The 20,652-nt window shown below is 47.0% G+C and overlaps 2 protein-coding genes across 8 annotated transcripts in view; one reads left to right on the top strand and one right to left on the bottom strand.

Moving 5' to 3' along the window:
* The window catches only part of LOC119167687 (G patch domain-containing protein 2), a 341,817-nt gene that overhangs the window by 250,993 nt on the left and 70,172 nt on the right, over window positions 1-20,652 (top strand). The window lies entirely within an intron of this gene.
* LOC142765225 (uncharacterized) lies at window positions 329-3,475 on the bottom strand. The gene has a single exon (XM_075865898.1). The coding sequence runs from the start codon at window positions 1,977-1,979 to the stop codon at window positions 864-866; it is 1,116 nt and encodes a 371-aa protein (XP_075722013.1). The 5' UTR covers window positions 1,980-3,475; the 3' UTR covers window positions 329-863.

The following is a 20,652-nucleotide window of genomic DNA, read 5'->3' as shown; positions in this document are numbered from 1 at the left end:
ATCATTAGTGACCGTGGTTGCCAATTCATCGCGCGGACGCTGTGGCAGAATTGCTTCGCCTCTGCACTTCACAGTTCAGACATTCAACACCATACCATCCCCAGATGAATGGTATTGTAAAGCGTACCAATCAAACTCTTACTAACATGCTCGCAATGTACGTCGCGTCCAATCACAAAAACTAGGATGAGATCTTACCATTTATTACTTATGCATACAATACAGCGAAGCACGAGACCACGGACTTCACGCCCTTTTACCTGCTCTACGCTCGATGACCACGCAGCTCCCTTGATACGATCCTCCCATTTAAGGGGGGAGGCTACCATCGGATACCAACTTTTTTGTTTATTGAGATATCTTAATGAAATTTTCAGGATAGACTTATAGCAAAATCATTAGAAGAACTACAAAATTTCATCAAGTTATGTTCACTGGTTTTCAAGTTACAGCAGAATATCAGGGTAGTGCACATGGTTCTCTTATTCCAGGCCTGGAGAACTTTCAAAAGGTGCTGGAACTGTGAAATTAACTATGATGATTCCCAGATTGATACTCCAGGGGGTAACAGAGCCCTTTTTTTGAATTTCCTTGCTGAAAAGTTTTAGCAGACCATCAAACTTTGTGTTCGTGATTAGGATATTATCAATCAAATTTTGATTAAATATAATAAATAACACACACAATATATTGAAAAAATGGGCTTGTCACACCCTCAGAAATTTATTCATGTACATAATAAAAAAAGACTTATGGAAATCCAATGAGTGGTTCCAGAGATATGGCTGGAATAAGCAGCCTCACTAGCCAAAAAAGTCATTTTGAGAAAACGACGTTTGAAAGTTTTGAGCACATAGGCAGTTCTAAAATGAACCTGCAGCGTAACTGGAGGTGTCCTTTGGCACTCTCTTTCTTTGCCGCCTTTCCATCTTCTCTAGGGATCGCTTCTTAGCCTTTTTCAAGCGCAGAGAATCTTTCTCGGCTGCCCGTTGAATGGCCAGGTGGCCAGGTGTTAGCCCCACTGATGAAGCTAGCTCTTGGGTGGCCCTGTAGCAGCCAGCATTGTATCTTAGCACTGCATCATGCAGTGCTGTCTCCACAGCAATCAGTGACGCATGCTGCTCTTTGGGCATGAGGGACCACAGCACAGAGTGAAAGGACTCTGATGCATTCTGCGTCTTTGCTCCCAGGCAGCGTTGCAGAAGAGAAGCCTGTGAGAGCCTCTCATAAATGGGTAGAAGTGCATCTGCAACATAGCGTGGCAGCTTGTACGAATGCTTCGGAGGTGGAACACCGGTAATCTTGCTGGCATTGTGACGACACCAGGAGTCTGCACCCTCTGGGCACAAGTCGTGGTGCGGCTCCTCATCCGTCGACGTCACATGGTGGTACGATGCCTTCACTGCCTGCCGCATTGCAGCCACATCATCGGAATTGTTCTGTAGGGCCCAGCCATAATAATCTGTCAACTTGTCGATGAGGGCCTTTGTCAGCCTGCCCTTCCCTCCCAAAGCCTTGTCACTTTTCTGCACAAGGTTGCGAAGTGCAGTCCCCATCCTCTTCTGAACGTGGTTCAGGCATTCCTCTTTTGAAATGGGGACTAGTCCATAAACATTTTCTTGTACAAGGGCAGAGAAGGTGGCACTATCTCCATCAGACACGAGCGTTGTGTAACGGAGGTTGTGCTTCGACAGTGAGCGTGAAAAGAGGATAATAGCTGCCTCAACCTCCATTCTCCCTGATTTAGAGTCGGTGTTTTTCTGGCACACATGATTCTCCAGCCAGCATGCATAGTCTGCGTCTCCAGGCTTTGGCCCTACTTGGCAACCAAGGCACTGATTAGACAGAACAACGGCGTTCAAGATAAGGCCTGTATGGTATTCGATAATTGCCCCGACTCCAATATGGGATGTGTGCCCACGCTTGTGCCATGTTCCATCATAACAAACTGTTATATCCCTGGTGAAATATTGATCCATTTCTTTGTAAGTGGCTTTTACAGCAGAAGCAGATTCTGCATAGAAATTTTCTATGCATTGTGTCTGCGGTTCCCTGAATTTCTTCAGGTGCTTCTAAAAGGTCTTGTGATGGAGGCCACGATGGGACACGTTCATCGCTGCCCAAAAGTCGTTGAGAGCTGTTTGTCCCTTGCCTATTTGTTTTGTTGCCATAATGGCTCTTACATTCACATCAAAGGCCTTTGTGTCATCCTGACGAGATGAACTCCATGAGCTTGAAACTACTCCACAATGCAAGCATACTGGCTCAAGCTTTGCAGCAAGTCCAAGTTGGGTGCCTCCTCGTACCTTCATCCCAATCGCGGTGCACCGGTGGCACGGGGTCCGAGATAGCAGGTCGTCTAGGGCATCCATTTGCACAAGGAAAAATTTTTCGCCTTCACTTGTAGCGGTGGCAGCTTCATGATCGCGCTCCATTGCCTGAAATTTCCGCTCCGTCGCTGGCATAGCGCCAAGTTCTCTTTGCACAGCAGCGCGTTGTTGATCCGCCGCCTCTTTCTCCTCGCACGTCAGGAAACTTGTTCGCAAATGCACAGTTGACGACGCGATCGCACTCGAGGCCGATGAAAGAGAAGATGCGGAAGCCACTGTCGATGAGCACGAGACACCAGGCGCACTTGTAACGACAAATTCTTGCACCGGCGGAGCAGGAGTCCCGTTGCTAGGCGCGTCAATGCGACCACTCTCTTGCGTAGATGAAGCAGAAGCTGCCCCACAGGTACCGTCGGCGCGATCACCGTCGGCGCATGTGCGAGCAGAGAGCCTCGCCGCGCGGACAAGCTTCATAGCTCGCTTCCTTGCACCGAACGATTGTAGCGTCTTCTTTTTCGTTGGGCGCATCGTGAGCGAACACAACAACGGTCTCGTATAGACGGTTGAAAATCGTCTCGTAAAGACGGTTGAAAATCGTTTCGAAGACAGTTGAAACGTGGAGAGTATGCGAACGGCTGCAACGATACACGGAAGCGAGCGGAACACAAAGACGCCGGACGGAGGAGCAGCAGACGAGCGGCCACATCGGCCGCATTATGCGCAAGAGCGCTACGTCATCGCGCGCAGCAGCCAATGGCAGTCGCGGGCTCCCCCGCGTCCTTGGGGAGTGCGCGCTTCGCCCAATCCCAGCTGCGCGCCTCAGCCGCGGGAAACTTGAAAGCTCTCGTGAGCCCTCCAATCATAAGCGGCTTGCTCCTCTCCTGCGCTGCCGCCGGCGACGCAGGTGGCAGGGAAAGAAAGAGCAAGAATTCACAAACAAAACAACACCAAAATGGCGGCGCTCCGTCGAGCGGTCGAGAAACTGCGATCACGCCAAGTTGGGGTATTTTGAGCGCTCGCGCGCCGCTCGAGGGCCGCCGCGGCATGTTCTAAACTTTATTTCAAATGGTTTCGCGACGAATTAGACGTTGATATTTACAGAAAAGGTAGTTTATGACACATACTGCCCGAATATGTGGTTTGCCAAAAATTGACTTTTTCGCGATTTTTCAGTTTTCAAAGGCCGCGTCCCCCCTTAAGCTCCATACCGATGAGTCCGTGGCCGAAACATTGTGCCGGGCTGAAGAAGCCCGCCAAATTGCTCGCTTGCGAACACTGGCATCACAAGATCGCTCCAAGCAACGATATGATCAACGCCATGACGCCATTTCATTCCGCAAAGGTGAATTCCTGTGGTTGTGGACCCCCCAACGAAAACCTGGTTTACGTCAGAAGTTTTTACCGCAGTACACAGGCCCCTAAGTCATAGTAGGTTGCTTGACTGACTTGACGTACGTTGTGGCATGCTTGACGACACCTTCTCGTCGGTCAAATCGAACGCAGTTGGTGCACGTGGCTCGCCTCAAGAAGTTTCATCCCTCCAGTGACATAAACTCGCCCAGCGGGCTTCGTCTGTGAACCGGGGATTGCTACGGTATGAGCCGGGCTGTAGTATGTGGCGGGGAGGTAGAAGAGGAAGACGACGTTGTCTGGTGCGGCCTGAGGACTCCATCTTTACCGCGACTGCCGAACTTCATCCTCACCCTGTAAATAAATCCACCTACCCTTTAATTCAACCGTAACAATATATATTGCCACTAGTACAAGTTCTGAAAGTATTATTTCCATAGATGCTGCCAGGCTTGTATGTGAGAAATAGCAAATCCGCTGTATCCTCCGCATGTTTAGCGACTGTTTCGCGTCTACATCTAAGATGAAACAAACGCCAACCGTAAAGCACCGCATTGTCACTGACCATGCTGAGCTATCTATATGTCAGCACGCCTACCGAGTATCACAAAAGGAACAAGAGGCAATACGTTTTCAAGTGAGGCAGATGCTCGAAGATGGCGTAATCCAACCCTCGAACAGTCCATGGTCGCCCCCGTCGTACTAGTAAAGAAGCAGGGCGGCCCTCTCAGATTTTGCGTCAATTACCGCAAACTCAAGAAAGTCACAAAGAAAGACGTTTATCCGCTTCCGCGCATCGACGACTCACTAGACCCCCTCTGACGCGCCCGATACTTCTCCTCTATGGATTTACGCAGTGGCTACTGGCAGATCGAAGTTGATGAACGCGACCAAGAGAAAACAGCATTCATAACGCCTGATGGTCTGTACGAATTCAAGGTGCTGCGGTCTGTGTTCTGCCCCTGCGACATTCCAGAGGATGATGGATACAGTGCTCTCCGGTCTCAAGTGGGAAGCATGCCTTGTTTACTTAGACGACGTCATTGTCTTCTCGCAAGCATTTGAGCAGCACTTGCAGCTACTTAAATCTGCGTTTGCTGCAATTCGCACGGCAGGCCTATCACTGAAACCAGAAAAATGTCATTTTGGTTACAACGAATTAATATTCCTCGGCCACCTTGTTAGCCCTGATGGTATTCGGCTGGACCCAGACAAAACCATTGGCTGTCGCAGATTTTCCACCACCTGCCAACAAACGTGATGTGCGTCGATTTTTAGGCCTCTACGCATACTACAGACGCTTTGTGCAAAATTTCGCAAACATTGCCGTACCCCTCACTCGTCTGACAAAAGAAGATGTTCCCTTCGTGTGGGGCCCTGAGCAAACACGCGCTTTCTCTAAGCTCGAGCAGCGTTTCCAGTCTGAGCCTTTACTCGGACACTACGACGAATATGCCGACACTGAACTACACACAAACGCCAGTAACATCGGCCTTGGTGCAGTCCTCGTCCAGTGGCAAGGCGGCGTCGAATGCCCAATCGCTTATGCGAGCCGGATTTAATCATCTGCGGAAGCGAATTACACAACCACTGAAAAGGAGTGCCTAGCTGTTGTCTGGGAAATAGCTAAATTCAGACCGTACCTGTATGGTCGCCCGTTCAGAGTTGTTACCGATCATCATGCGCTCTGCTGGTCGGCGAACCTTAAAGACCCTTCCGGACGTCTGGCCAGGTGGAGCTTACGCCTTCAGGAGTTCGATTTGACAGTCGTGTACAAGTCTGGCCGGAATCATACTGACGCGGACTGCCTTTTCCGAGCTCCTCTTAAGACAGCATCAGGTGATCACGATCTGGACGGCCGTTTTCTCTGCGCCGTTAGTGTATACGACTTGGCTGAACAGCAGAAGAACGATTCAGAGCTTCGACAATTCATCGAATTTCTTGAAGGCCGTACGCCGCATCCACCACCAGCATTCGCCCACTCGCCATCATCGTTCTGAGTTCGCAGAAATATCCTCTATAAAAGAAACTTCGACCCTGACGGGACTGAGTAACTGCTCGTCGTCCCGCCAGTGTTACGAGCCGTTGTCTTGTCCGCCTGTCACAATGAGCCTTCCTCAGGCCACTTAGGATTCACACGTGCCTTGGCCCGGATTTGCCAACACTATTATTGGCCTAAGCTCAATCGAGACGTGAAGCATTACGTGAAGACGTGTCACGAGTGCGAGCGCCGTAAAGCACCACATCAGCGCCCAGCCGGCTTTTTGAAGCCCGTCACTCCTCCGACACAACCGTTCCAACAAATTGGCATGGATCTACTCGGACCTTTTCCAAGTCTCGTGACGGCAACCGCTGGATTGTAGTCACTACTGATTACATGACGCGCTACTGCGAAACGAAGGCATTACAACGTGGCACCGCCATTGAGACTGCCCACTTTTTTATGAAGAACATCGTCCTCCGACATGGAGCACCAGCAGTTGTCATAACTGATCGCGGCACAGCTTTTACCGCCCGGATGATACAAGAAGTCATGCAGCTTAGCGGCACAGTACATCGAAAAACTACTGTATACCACCCACAAAGCAACGGCCTTACAGAGCAACTAAGCAAGACGATCGGCGACATGCTATCCATGTACGTTGACCAAGACCACAAAAACTGGGATGACATCCTCCCTTACGTCACGTTCGCTTACAACACCGCTGTGCAAGAAACAACTGGATTCACACCATTCCGGTTGCTTCACGGCAGGGAGGTCACTACAATGCTGGATGCCATGCTTCTACCAGACAGACGCCAGAGTAGCGTCAAGACGAACGAATTTATCAGACTGGCAGACGCAGCTCGTAAGCTTGCAGTCGAACGAATCCACAAGCAACAATGCATCGACTCGCTTCGGTACAACGCTTGTCGTCGCGACGTCTCTTACCAACCCGGAGAACGAGTATGATTGTGGACTCCCATTCGACAACGGGGCCGGTCGGAAAAGTTGTTACGCCGCTATTTTGCTCCCTGTAGAGTTCTCCGCCGTCTCAGCGAAGTAAGCTACAAGGTTCTTGACGAGGACATGGCTCGTAAATCCCGCCGTTCACAACAGCCACACATCGTCCATGTTTCGAGGATGAAACCATTTTACCAACGCCGACTATTCGTTTAACTTCCTTGAGTAGACTTACAGTGATTGTGAGCACCCCCTTGTGTACTGCTTATCGTATGTCTTTTCATCTGGTAATTATGTTGTGACATCGGGACGATGTTCTTTGGGAAAGGGGGTAATGCCACTAGTACAAGTTCTGAAAGTATTATTTCCATATATGCTGGCAGGCTTGTATGTGTGGCTGTTCAGAAGAGGACGAAGATGCGCGTACAGAGAAAAACGTTGAAGTTGTATTGCCGTTGTTTGAATCAGTTTGACGTCCTTGTGTGCCATTATCTACAGGTTACAGTTATGTTGTAACGTAACAATATATATATATATATATAATATTAAAAGTCTCGTGTTCAGCTAAAATATGCACCTGTGGAAAACAAGCCATGCTTCACTGCAGTACAGCAGTGACGTGCGGGCAGCATGTCGCATGCTTCTCGCAATGTCAGCGCGTCACGATTTATCCATTCTTTCTGCGAATTTAAAGAAACTAATAAAGGTCAGTATGGAGAAATTCGCGATGTATGCAAACCTCCAAGTGCCGGCTGCTGCAGCGATTCCTGCAATTGCACAGCTGGCAGAGTTCTTGCCCGCAATGCCTACTTTGCAAACTCGGGTCGAAAGCTTCAATGGTGATGTTTTCCGGCGAAAACACGTCGCCAATTTCATCACACTGTTCAATAATAAACTCTTTATTTTGCGAGAAAGAATGGGACATGACGTGCTGATGCAGCGATGTGCAGGCGACATGCTGCCCACGTATCACTACTGTGTTGCAGTGAAGATGTCTTGTTTTCTGCAGGTGCACATTACAGTTGATTGGGTTTTTTTTTTTTTTTCCGATGACAGCAGTTAGGTTCAGAACGAATTCCCCCTTGTTTGCAGCAAAATTTTGACCAGGTATTGCTGGAAAACGTAACCGTCGATGCCACAAACTAGCCAGCACAGCAAAGAACCGACCAGCCCTGATTAGTTTGAATATTCAAGTTCCTAGCATTGCACTTTTTTATGTTCTGTTAGTTCGAAAACCCTCTTAAATCGAAGATTTTTCATGGTCCTAGTGGCTTCGAATTAATGAAGTTTTACTGAATTTCTCAGACCGCCTCAGTTATGTGCGTTACACAGAAACTATGTCGAATTACAGCCGACTCCTCTTAAACAGAACACGAAGGGGATCCATAAAACTGTTTCATTCAGCAAGTTTCGTTTCAGCAAAGTACACTTACTTAGTGAACCAAGACCTTTATTCATATTGCACAAACCTCACCTTACTCATGAGGATGATTAGGAGAAAAAAAAAGGAGGGAAGAGTGGCTTGTTCGGCAAGCTTGAGTTGTTTTTTTTTTTTTTTCACAAAGTAGGCACCCATGCCTGACAAACTAGCTAGAAATTCTGGACAAGCCTCATGCTCAAAATAGTGCTGCAAAAGTTCAACAGCCTCTTTAGCTGATCGGTCTGGGGGCACCACAGCACTGGCAGTATTGTCGTAACATTCATCGCTGAAAGGTTGATCCTCATCTTGCACTTCGGCAATAATTTCTTCGACAATCTCTTCACGACAGGTACGAACATTTTCATCAATAGTCCTGCAGCATGAAAAGGGCAGAGGGTACGACCTTACTGAATACTGCGTAAGTGTCGGCATCAGCAGGGCTTTCTTCTTTTTCAGGTACTGCTTTCTTGCGCTTGAAAGCCAGCATGATGGAAGCATCTGTGTATTGTTGCCTTCACTTGCTCCTAGGCACAAGCCAAAATGTGGATGGCTGCCAATAAGTCTATGCTGTAGCATCTCCCGCTGCCTGCTCTAAGCAGCATTTGATGGAGCAATGTCTGCGGTAATGAACTTTCACATTCTGAATAACCCCTTGATCTATTGGCTAGACGACTGCCGTTGCATTGGGTGGCAAGAACTCCAGGGTTATGGCTCGGAGTATTTGAACCTGACTGTGGGCTGGGCAATTATCCACTATGAAGACGACCTTCCTGCCTTGCCTCGTGTATCTTGCGTCCTCCTCCCGAAGCCAGTTTTCAAAAATGGCCATGGTCATCCACGCTTCTCCGTTCCCATGGTACGCAACGGGAAGGTGTTGAACGCCTTTGAAACAACGTGGGTGCCTTGATTTTCCTATTACCAACAGCTTCAATTTTTCATCTCCTGCCATGTTTGCACCCACCAGCACAGTGATGGGATCTTTACTGCGTTTTTCTCTACTACAGGCTTCGCCTTTGAAGGTGAGAGTCTTTGATAGAAGCGCCTTTTAAAAAAGACCCATCTCGTCGACGATGAAGACGTCTCGAGGCTCAAAGCTCATCAAAATTTCCTTAAACCACCCCTGTTGCCAGTCGGTGCAAATGTCCCTGTTGACTGCACCACTCTCACCTGAGATTGCTTGAAGACTTGGCCATGGCGTGTTTTGAAGCGGTTGAGCCATCCGTCGCTTAGGACAAAGTTCTGAACACCCATTTGCATGGCGATCTCTCGAGCTTTCTGCTTTTCTAGCTGTTCGTAAGGCGTCGTCCGCATCCGTTTAGATGTAAAGGTCCCGTTCTTAACTGTGCCTTCAATCTTTTCTCCGTCTTTCCAGATCCGCGATAGAGTCGATTTCGGGGTGTATTTTTTCGCCACCTTTATTTTGGGCAGGCCGCTTCGATTGAGCTCCTGAAGAATTTGTAGCTTTTTTTCAAGCGAAAGTGTATGGTGTGGCTGCTTCCTTTTCATCAGGCTGAAATAACACCGTGATCCACCGCATTTCGCCGCACGATTAGGCCTAACGCGCAATTGTCTTGCCGACTTGGCTCCCACAGCCACAAGAGAGAATGGCTACTGGATTGGCTTGTCTCGATCTCAGGTGTTGCCATGGTTGTGAGACTACTTTAGGCATGAGCGAGTCTATGCTGTGTTCAGAGTTAGTGTCGTTTAACCATAGGTGACCAATAAGCACTGTTTCGATTAGCCAATAAATTTTACTGCACAACACATAGAAATCCAGCCATACGAGCCCATTTAGTTCTAATGAGGCATTTTCATTTAAGCAAGTTTCATATATTGGGAGTCCGCTGTACTTCCGAAATTTCATGCGCTGGAAGATGCCAATCATTCGATTTAATGGGCAGGCCCCCGATTTCATGACATCGCTATGGAATCATGAACCACCACTCGAGTGCTACACATGCTACCCTCATTTTTATTAATGATATGTATTCCTTCCCATCAAGAGCAGCCACCGCAAAGAGTTTTGTTGACTATCGAAATGCAAGCAACGCTGATTAGGCAAAGCCTGCCGTTTGGTGTGCTGTCGCGGGAAGTTTTATCTAAGACATGAAGATTGGGCATTGAAAAGATCACACTTAAGTACTGAACAAAAAACAGCGTGCATGATACGAAGTTAGCATTCGCAGCTGAGAGATCGGCGATGAAAACTCGCAAAAGCTTACGTAAGATCGTGCACTGACAGCAAAGGCAAAAGTTCTTGTTAAAAAGCCGTAAAAGCTTTCAAGATTACGGACCAGGTAGCTAACAGGATATCTGTACCAAGCTTGATAACGACGACGCTTTTCCCGACAAGAAATTCTTATGCGTAGTTGATGAGAAAGGGATCGCACATGCCATGTTGAGCTGTGTACAGCCTGCAGCAAGTGGTCGAAGCCACGCTAGCAACGCTAGTACACTGTAGCCGTATAAGCGCCGATGCAAAAGCTTCCTGCGCAACAGCCCTTCTCCCTTACTTGGCCAGTGCGCGTAGTGTGCCGTAGTCTTTTTTTTTCTTTTTTCTGCTTCTGCCTCGCATTCGTTCCCGCATTGTCCCTTCCTCCTCTGTAAAGACCTCGACGCTTGCTCCCCTGCAGTGCACCCAACGTGTCTTCTTTCAGACGCACATTCACCACTGTGTTTATCACAACGATTTCCCGGCAACTGGGTTATAACTGGCCTTTTATATAGAGGGACAGCACAATAAGCAGTACGCATATATATGGGTCTCTATGGGAGGGTTAACAGGAGTTGAAAAAGACCACATTATAACTGTTCCTGCACTATAAGCGGCTACGTAGTGGTCGACACTGTACTTGGCCCATCTGAAAAGCCCGAGTAATCCCGAATTCAAACGCAGCATCAATTTTTTTACTACAATGATCGCTGCGAACATTTCTCGAGATGACCATGGCACTTGGCGTTGAATCTGGTCCCTCAAAATAATGTTGGCTCTGATCTACACTCTCCTGTCAAAAATAATAACTCCAGTATGATCTGAACAGTGGAAACAAAAGTACTGTAAAATCCTGCACTGCCTGGGGTTTTTTATCTCTAGATTTTAGGGTACGAAATTGCGGCCCCATACTATATGTAGGTTCCAAGAATTTTCGACCGAAATTAAGTTTGGGTTTCGGCATGGCGATGTGCTATCATCATCATCGAGTATTTGCACGCTTTTGCGCTAGGTGCTAGATTGTGTTAGCGGTGATAGCAGGCGTTAGTCTTACAGACCCACGCGTGCAACAGTGGTCAGTGACCATTGCTTCAACTTGGCGCCTCTAACGACAGCCACGATCTTGCTCCATGTGATTTTACGTCATGTCAGCACCACGCAGGCAGGACTCGGCTGCTTTTAAAAGGAAAGTTATCGCTGCCGCCGAAACCATTGGTAACTGTACCACGGAGTGACAGTTCGGAGTCAAGGAACGGAGCATTTTCGATTGGCGGAAGCCGAAGGACACCCTCTTTGCTTGCAGCAGCCAGTGGAAAAGTTTCCGGGGACCGAAAAAATGGAGCGTTTTTTTTTTTAATGTGGAACGAGAACTTGCAGGCTTTGTTCGGGAGCAGCGAGCTGCTACAAGTGAAGGCAAGGGAGATTGCACGAGACAAAGGCATTTAGCTGGAGGATTTCAAAAGCGAGCAAGCATTGGGTGTCTCTCTTCATGCGCCGTGTTTGGTCCTCTCTACGTTGGCGTACGTCGATCCCGCAGAAGCTACCAAAGAGCTATGAAGAGGATCTTGTGAAGTTTCAAAAGAATGTAATTGCGTTGTGAAAGGCTGTTCCTTTTTAGCAGGGCCAGATCTGCAATGGTAATCAAACGCTAGTCTACCTGGATATGCCCTTGGCACTGACGGTGGATCGGAGGCTCCAGGTAAGTTACCGTGGGAACGAAAAAACGCGAGTGACGGTAATATTGTCCTGCACTGCAGACGGTCGCAAGCTACTACTCTGCATGGTGTTCATACGAAAGATGCTGCCGAAGGGGAGAGAGGTTCCAAAGAAATGTCGTCCACTGCCAGGACAAGGGGTAGATGGTCGAATCGCTAGTGCTCTACTGCATTAACTCCTTGTGGTGTAGACGGCCTGGAGCATTGCTGGGGCTCCCTTCGATGCTTGTCCTCGCCGGGTTTCTGTGTCACTTGACTGGATCCGTAAAGCTACTGCGCGCTACTTCCGCATAGAGCTCGTCGTCGTCCCGGGAGGGTTGACATCACAGCTGCAGTTTCTTGATGTGTGCCTTAATAAGCTATGTAAGGACTATGTCAAACACCTGTATGCGAAGTGGATGAGGTCCTGAGAACCAGAAGTGACCCCTGCTGGATGGCTGAAACGGGCCTCACCAGCGATGCTGTGCTCGTGGACAGTCAAGGCTTGGGCCTGCATTCCCGAGGCAGGCCGAAGCCTCGAGAAATAAATAAAATTAAATGAAATAAAAAATTAAATAATTAAAATATTAAATTAAATGAAAAAATATTCCGTCGTGATCAAGTGAAATGTGCTCCTGCGGAAAAGAAAATGTGCTTCACTGCAATAGAGTAGTGACGCGCTGGCAGAATGTCGCCCGCTCCTTGCTGCGTAGAGCTCTGTGCCGTCGCCCCGCAATTATTGTGGCTTTGGCAGCACACAGACTATCAGCTTTTGTCATATTTTCTGCCCTGTGATACGTTGAAAGCTTTTCGAGCGGCTTCCATGGAGGAAGCGGGGCAGAAACGCACTGTTCATGCTATACGTGGCGCTTCATCACTGGCAAAAACAACTTTCTTCAAGCTGTAATGCGGTCGAAAATTTCTCTTAGCTCCTGAGAATTCGAGGAGCTTGTAAATGTTTTCTCAGTACGTTTACAGTTCAGGACTCCGTACTGACACAACTTAACAGCGCCCGTTTTTTTTTTGTATTCTTCTTTTCTTTTTTATTCACACTTCTTTCCATTCGTAGTCAGGTTTGACACGCGAAAGCACTTTCAGTAGTTTTTCACCCGTCATTGTGTTGACCCAGTCCACACTGCAAAAAGCTTGATGACACGGGCATTTTCCAGGCTTAAGTTTCTTATACCAGAGCTTTCGCGCTCTTTTTGCGCCCCAAGGAATGCAGGCAGAGTACAAAACGCAGCAACGAACTCCTCTCCAGGTTTAAGGCGTGTAACATAGATATCTGTATTCTTGCAAAGGAGAACATTTGCCAGAATCATGCTTGGTTAGCATAACAGAAGAATGTATAAAACAGAAAACTCCAACCAATATTTATTTCAAGAAACGTAATGTTTTGAAGCTTGATTGGCTTTTTCTTTGCGGGTGAGAAGGCCTGATATGTGCGGCTCGTGCTAAGTTGGCCGCGACTAATCGCAAGGCCTGGAAATAGAGGGAGGGCAGTGTCCCCGTGGTGCGGTTGATGCATGGAGCTAGAATAACTTGAGGCAATACCACGCTTGCCTGGGCGTTCTGAAAACATCACGAAATCGGGCACAGCATCGACACGCCCTCTGTCGTGAAACTTGTGGGGTCTCGCTATGGAGAGTGCCAGGTTGTTGGAGTGAACGGACAAAGTAACACAGATTCATTTAACTACTTTTATAACGGCAATATCGCCAGCTGAATTATTATACATCAGTTGTGGTCAACACGCTAAGGTAAGCTTACACAATATTCCACTACACAAAACAACAGCAAACACAAGGAGGCGTCGCCAATGCTTGACTCACCATAAGAGCCCATGGCAGACAGCCTGCGGTGCCGTGCACCGCGGATCCACCGCAAGAGACAATCGTTCGCGCCAACTGCCACGCGCCAAGAGGCCTGTTCATCTCTCATGCGCCGCCACCGAGGCTAGCTGGCAGGCGTCACTACCCAAGTGAAGCATGCATGAAGAAAGCACAAACGCCTGCATACATTGGACTGCAAGCGAACTGGCATGCGACGGCGAGAGTCGAATGAGAGATGTGCTGCATGCAGATAGTCAGGGATGATTGGTTCGACGTGGCAGTACCACGCTTCAGTGTAACAGCGCAAGTTCATTGCGAATGCGGCTGAATTTCGTCGGGAGCAAACAAGTGTTGTTTAACACGAAAAAAGGCCTAACTATTTAGCGAAGGGGTTGTTCGCACTTATAAATGAAAATACACAGAAACAAAAAAATGGTTTGGCCACTAAATGGACGTTTTTTTGGGCGGGTTCATATACAACGAACTACTGATATGGTTTAACCTGAATATAACGATAAATTTCCGGAAAAATTTGTTATAAAGAGAATTTTGTTATATGCAGGTTCTATACGAAAATTTGGAAAGTAAACGTGCAAATTGAAGAAAAGGGGGCTGAAGGCAGAGCTAAGCTAAAACACTTATTTTACAGTAAGAAACTGCATTAATATTGGGATATCAATCATATGGACACTCTCGGCAGGTTTTTGTCGTCGCCGCCATTTTTCGTAACAAGTCCAAATTGATAACATGCCCCCCCCCCCCCCCCTCGCGCATCGTAACTTTCACGAGAGGGTAAAAGCACACAAGCCTACTGAAGCAGAGATAAAATTAATCGGCCCATCCCTATCCCCTGGAAAGGGCATAAGATAACATCTCTCGCATGTTAGAACTGCCGACGAATGCTCAAACGGAAAGTTAACCACCTCTATTGAACTAACATGAAACAACGCGATGAGGATGAGGGGGGGGGGGGGGGGTCGCTCGAGCAGCAGTAATGAACTTGGATTTTAAGGGCAGTTGTGTTCACTGACGCGCTTGCTATCTCGGCGAGTATCAGTGCAGTTTCAATCCGAAGGGACTGTGTGAAAAGAGCTCTTCTCCCTGGAGCGACCGTATTTGCTCACACCAGCGTTTGTAGGAGTTCCACGATATTGGATCCAAAAGAGTTGGCTGCCAGCCTTACTTCTATAACATAACAAGTTTTTGCTATTGCGCTCATTGCATTGCATTCAACGCGCCCTCTTGTTTCCAGAACTAATCGGCTAATCGCGAACGCTACCAGCCTGTGAACTCGCAGCGCGGTGCATGACGGAAGCATGTGACGAGTCGACCTCCGAAGATCTGTCGTCACCGTGATCTCTGAGAGTTTCCATCAACGCCTAATCTGACATCCCTTCAGTACTGACGACACGGTTGTCCGAAATTAAGAAAAGTCACAGTTTTGCCGCAAGGGCAAAGCAATGGATGAGACAGCAAAAACTTTGAACGTAACGCTGAGAACAGCAAGCAGATCGAAACTTGCAGCCGTGCTTCTCACGCACAAATGATGCATGATAACAACATACACAGGACGAGAGGAAACTAACGACGTTTACCGCTCGACATTTAACGTGCTGTTTAAACAAATACGAGACACTATACGTAATCACAGGTACAGATATGAGTGTGAACTAACAAGTGCCTCAGTTGTTACAGTAAAAGCTAGTTTATCTGGATCTCGTTAACACTGAAATTCAGTTAAATCAGACACGCGGCGCGGTCCTAGCAAAGCTGTGTATATTTCAATGGTGTCAAAGTCGCGTTAGTTCGAAGGGATCTATAGGGCATCGGTTAACTCCGATGATTCCAGAGAGAAATATCAGGGCTCCATGCTTTCCGTAACCGATTCAAGTTACCGAAAGCATGCAGTTCAAGCTCTGCCCCCATAACAAACTGCAGAACCGAAGTTTCGGAGAAACCAAAACCGAACGAACAGCAGTAGAATATGATCATGATGATAGTGAATTAGGGGGGAAGTGGCCAGGTGGCGCTAGTCACCACTCGGCGGAAGCGCTTGGGCCGCTGGTGCATCCAGTGTCTGCAAAATATGCCGCACATGGCGTCGCATGCGTGGATGACTGGACAGTTTGCGCAGCCTCTACTATCCCAGTTGGCCGCGACGCCTACACTGCCGATTTCTTTGTGTGGTGACTTGGCGCATAGCCTCTGCAGCTCGGGTACATTAAGAGAGTAGCGCACAGCCTGTGCAGCTCGGGTACATCAAGAGAGTTGACTGTTGGGCGAGTTGGCGCTTTGACAAAAAAACCGTTGTTACGTTCTCCGGCTGTGCTTGTGCGCATTGATGATGGTGTAGCCATTGCTTGTTTTCTGACCGATGACATATTATCTGAAGTACTTGAAGAGGATCAGAATCACTGTTTTGAAGATGACATTCAAGATGAGCCGACGTGACATCGCACTGTGCAGGAGGCCGCCGAAGCCCTCGCGGAGTTCTGCATCAGTTCTCGGGACAGTGATCGTGCACACCACCACCACATGGGATTGAAGAAGATCCCATGTGGTGGTGCATGCGCACAAGCATCATACCCCCCCCCCCCCCCCCCATTCGTGGACCAAAGTACCCCTGGGAAATAAGCGCGTGTGCGGGATAGGCATGCGTGGACGCATCGTGACGAGCTGGGCGCCGAGCACAGGCGGCTTTTTTTTTTTTTCTTGAGTTTTTTTATGTATATAGATACATATACATATACGGTGAATGATGGCAGTGGTGGCAAAAAACCAGCTGAAATTGTCCATCTAATTGCTAACGCAATAAAAAAAAAAATCAAAGCTGAACGTCGTTAGGGGCCACACCATGCGCGCGCAGTGAAACTATGCACGCATGCACGGCGTCGAAAACGAAACACGATCGACTGGGACACGGATACCGCGAAAACTATTCGGCAAAGCGCCCTCCATATGCAGTGCGGCCCCACATACGTGAAACTAACTAAAAGTGTGGCACTGTCAACACGCAAAAGCAGTTTTCTCTCTTTTTTTTTTTTTTTTTTTTTTTTTTGTTCTCGCCATTGCTCATGCACCTGCGGTGGTGAGGACGGCAGCAATGCCGGCTCGTGGGGTGTAGGCCTATAGGGCCCGCCGCCGACGGTTCGCGCTTTGTGGGCTTGTACCAAAATACCACAATGCGAAGCAAAATTATTAGATCGTCCGTGGGGAAAATTCGTTATATCAAGGTTGTCTCCCGCTGTTACTTCGCTACATAGAGGTCGCAAATGCATTTGCTTCTATGTAGTACCGGGTGGAAATAGAAAAACTTTGTTATATTGAGGAATTCATTATATGGAGGTTCGTATAAGCAGGTTCAACTGTATAACGACCATTTATCGTGGCACTTTCAAGTTTGTTTTAAACGGGTTTTACTGTATACCGAAAACGTCATCTGGCGACCTTCGGCGTAAACCCCGTTCCTCTGTGACGCTATCGCGTCGTCCGGCTGCTGCAGCCTGGGAGTTTCTCCTCCATAAATATTCTTGCTTCATGGGTTGATGTTTCCCACCGTCTGCTGAATGCGCCAGGATTCAAAAGGAAGCCGTCGGCAAAGCTTCCTTTCTGTTTCCAAGATCACCACGTTGTCAAGACTGGTATGGTGGTCGAACTGCTTGCAGTGTTCTGCCTCTGCGCTCTGTTCTCTGTTAATTTCTTTCATGGAAGTACTCAGTTTAGCCCGCGCACATGATTCTGTACATGACACCCTGCAGTTTTTCCGGAGGTGCAAGGTCTTTGGGACGGTGGATAAAACTGCCGATGGTGGTGGAAGGGTTGTCGGCAATGTAGACTTCTCCTGGCTTTTTAACTTTGTTGGCGCCCACGATGTAGGGGATCGACACGCGGCGTTTTTGCGGCGCCGTTGGTGTCACGTTTGCCCTCTTCTTTTCTTATACGGAGGGCTCTGCAAAAAAATGCCTTTGTATATAACCATTTGCGAATAAACGACTTTGTATATAACCACTCGTGCTGAGGTCATGGATTATTTTTTCCCTTCTGCCACTGTGGTGATTGGATGATTAGTTATTTTGGTTGTAGTTTTCTCTTTTGTTCAGATTTCTTTATTCTTGCCCGAGAAAGGCAATTTCGAACATTTTTGCTCATGGGAATGACCATATGTACGTATGGGGTTGCTTTTTTAGGGGAGGCTTGGAGTAACTGATTGTCAGTGAACATAAGACAGCTGTGCCCCATAAACAGCCCCTTTTCTTGGACGCAAAGGAGCACTAATACCGAAAATGTTGCTTTTTTTTGCTACTGGTACCTAATGACTTTCTTATTATGGCCCGAAAGCTCATTTACGCTAGCGCATAATGTTAATTATTTGGAGACAATATCATTGTGCTCAGTAAAAGTTTCGGTTCCACAGAGCACTGAGTGAGGCGGGACCCAGAGGGGTTATTCACATGGAAGAAAGGAAAACTGGGTTTTCGTGCAAAGATAACTGGATAGGTGAATGCACAAAACCACGTACATGTGAATCACCATGTTGACAAGTCTTTTCAATGAAGGTTTTGTGGACGCTGCTATGATCTCCTCTCAGGCACTGTAAATATACGTGACCGCCTCAAAAAACACTGCTGAAACGAACACCAGCTTTTGTATTCTTGTGCAAGTCTGCCCCCTCTTTCTGTTGAAATGGTCTGTCAGGAGAGAGCACTTCCAAGGGCTTCAGCCAACACAGAACTTGTGACGCAGCGGCAATTGGTTGTTTACCCGAAAAACGAAGGCATGTTTAGCATGCTGTAGGGCGACACGCAATTCAAAATTGATTTTAAGTACGTTATGGGGCTCACAGTTTATTGATATTTCGTAGATGTTTGTGTCTACATAAATCTGCCGGGTTATCTCGCCTTCAAAGCTTTGTTTCAGTACTCCTTTAAAGTGAAAAAAGCATAGGCTGGTGTGAAGATAAAGATTGGTCCACGAACACGAGACTTCAGCACTGCTCTCCACCCCACTCACCCCACTCGCATTTTTTTGGGTCTTCCAAGAAGAGAACAAAGAAAATCGCATCTCCTATATTCATTTTGCTCCTTTTGTATTCGTTGTAGCACATGCATTATAAGTCGCTGAGCAGTGTTCCCTCATAGGAAACCAATTAGTGCTCTTCTCGTGTGTTTCATGAATCACTACATGTCATTTTGACCTTCACAAATTGCCAACCTGTCTGTTACTCCGGAAAAAAAAAAGCAGTACATTATGCCCGAAACCTGCAGGCTCCGGCACCTACTTACCTGATAAAGAGTTTGCTCAATTTTTCATTTATTAAGGGGGGAAGTTGTGTTGAAACAAAAACTTTTTTATTTGTTGACCTACAGCAATGAAATTTGGCATGCATACTCATAAGTATCTCGAATAGGGAAATATGCAGTTTCATCATGATACCTTCAGTAGTTCTCAAGTTACATAATGCTACATGGTCCAATTACATGGTCTGCTTGTGGAAAGCCTAGCGCTGTAACAAAATATGCCAGGAAGCTGCGAATGGTGTTGACCTTTACTCAAAAGAAAGCTACAGGGTATGGCACTCTCAGAATTTTTTAATAAGTTCTTTTTTTTTTAGAGATTATCATGGCTGCCGACACACATTGTCAGAAACAGTAGCATGAACAAATCATCGTCTAGAAAAAAAAACAGGGCCATAAAACAGAAATTGAAGGTTGCTGTACCCACAAGCAGTGTTCAGGGATTCAGGAAAAAAAAAACAGAATCAAAATCGGTCCCGTCATTTCCATGCTACTCTTTTCACGAGAAATGCACAATGTCCAGAACACACCTGTGAGAAAAAGCCTGTCGAAGTTTTCGACAGGCTTTTTCAATGAACTTTTTTTGTTTCTCGTTGGATATTGATGAAAATTGGCACAGACACTAAAAATGACCTCACGGTGTTCCATAAAAATTTTGAAGCGACACCACAAATACTTTACGAGAGACAAATTATTTCTTCATTGAACCATGTGGAGGGGCTGAGCATAATGTCAAAAAAACAGTATTGAGAAAGCTGCGTTTAAAGTTTCAAGTTTTCTTTACGTCTCTAAGACACCTAAAAATTGTGATCTCAGGTTTGTCTTGTGATATTTGACTTCTTTTCATGATTTACTCCTTTTAATGATTTACAAAGAACAAGTATGGATTTCAAACCAAGGTCTTTGTATGAAGAGGTGGTGTGATAGGTATGACAGAGAAGATTTTAATTGAATAAAACCATATACTGAAATTGTTACACATACTTTTTGTGCTGAGGTTGTAATTAGCGTAAGTAAGTACTTGATCACAAATATTCACTGAACTTTTCTTTATTTGGAGAGAGGTTTATTGCATCAGAATAATGGATCACACCATGACGGCCTAGCCTTCTTTCCAAATAACAAATTTATAGGCAGAAGACTGGTGGCACAGGAATTTTTAGCAGTATAATTAATGATGCAAAACGGGCATATAAAAATTCGTGCCCCTGATTCATACATGCTCTTTTGCCGCTCTAACCGTGAAACGCATCATCCTACAGCAAATTGCGGAAACTCTAATCTACAGCAATTCATTAACCTTTGAACATTCATAAACGTTCGTGGCTATATCAAGCACGGCTCCAAGCACATCTGAATCGCATCACAAAAGCTTATTGAAAAGCTTCATATGACTGTGGGGAGCGCGGCCGTGTGGACAGTGCAGCCGGCGCGTAATGCACTTGCCGGTGCCGTTTGGTGAGGATGGGCGAAATGTGTTACTACGATGACAAAAAATCGCCGCGCACTGCGCTTGGCATCGCATTTTCGAATGACGACGCGCAAAACTGCTAGCCGCTGTTCCGTGCAATCTTTG

This window comes from Rhipicephalus microplus, chromosome 6 (assembly GCF_043290135.1).
Source record: "Rhipicephalus microplus isolate Deutch F79 chromosome 6, USDA_Rmic, whole genome shotgun sequence".
NCBI lineage: Eukaryota > Metazoa > Arthropoda > Arachnida > Ixodida > Ixodidae > Rhipicephalus > Rhipicephalus microplus.
Note: the sequence above shows the minus strand (reverse complement) of the source record. Positions and strands in the feature narration are given on the sequence as shown.

Excerpts from the sequence above, each read along its gene's own strand:
- LOC142765225 (XM_075865898.1), bottom strand. The coding sequence starts at position 1,979 with ATGGATCAATATTTCACCAGGGATATAACAGTTTGTTATGATGGAACA.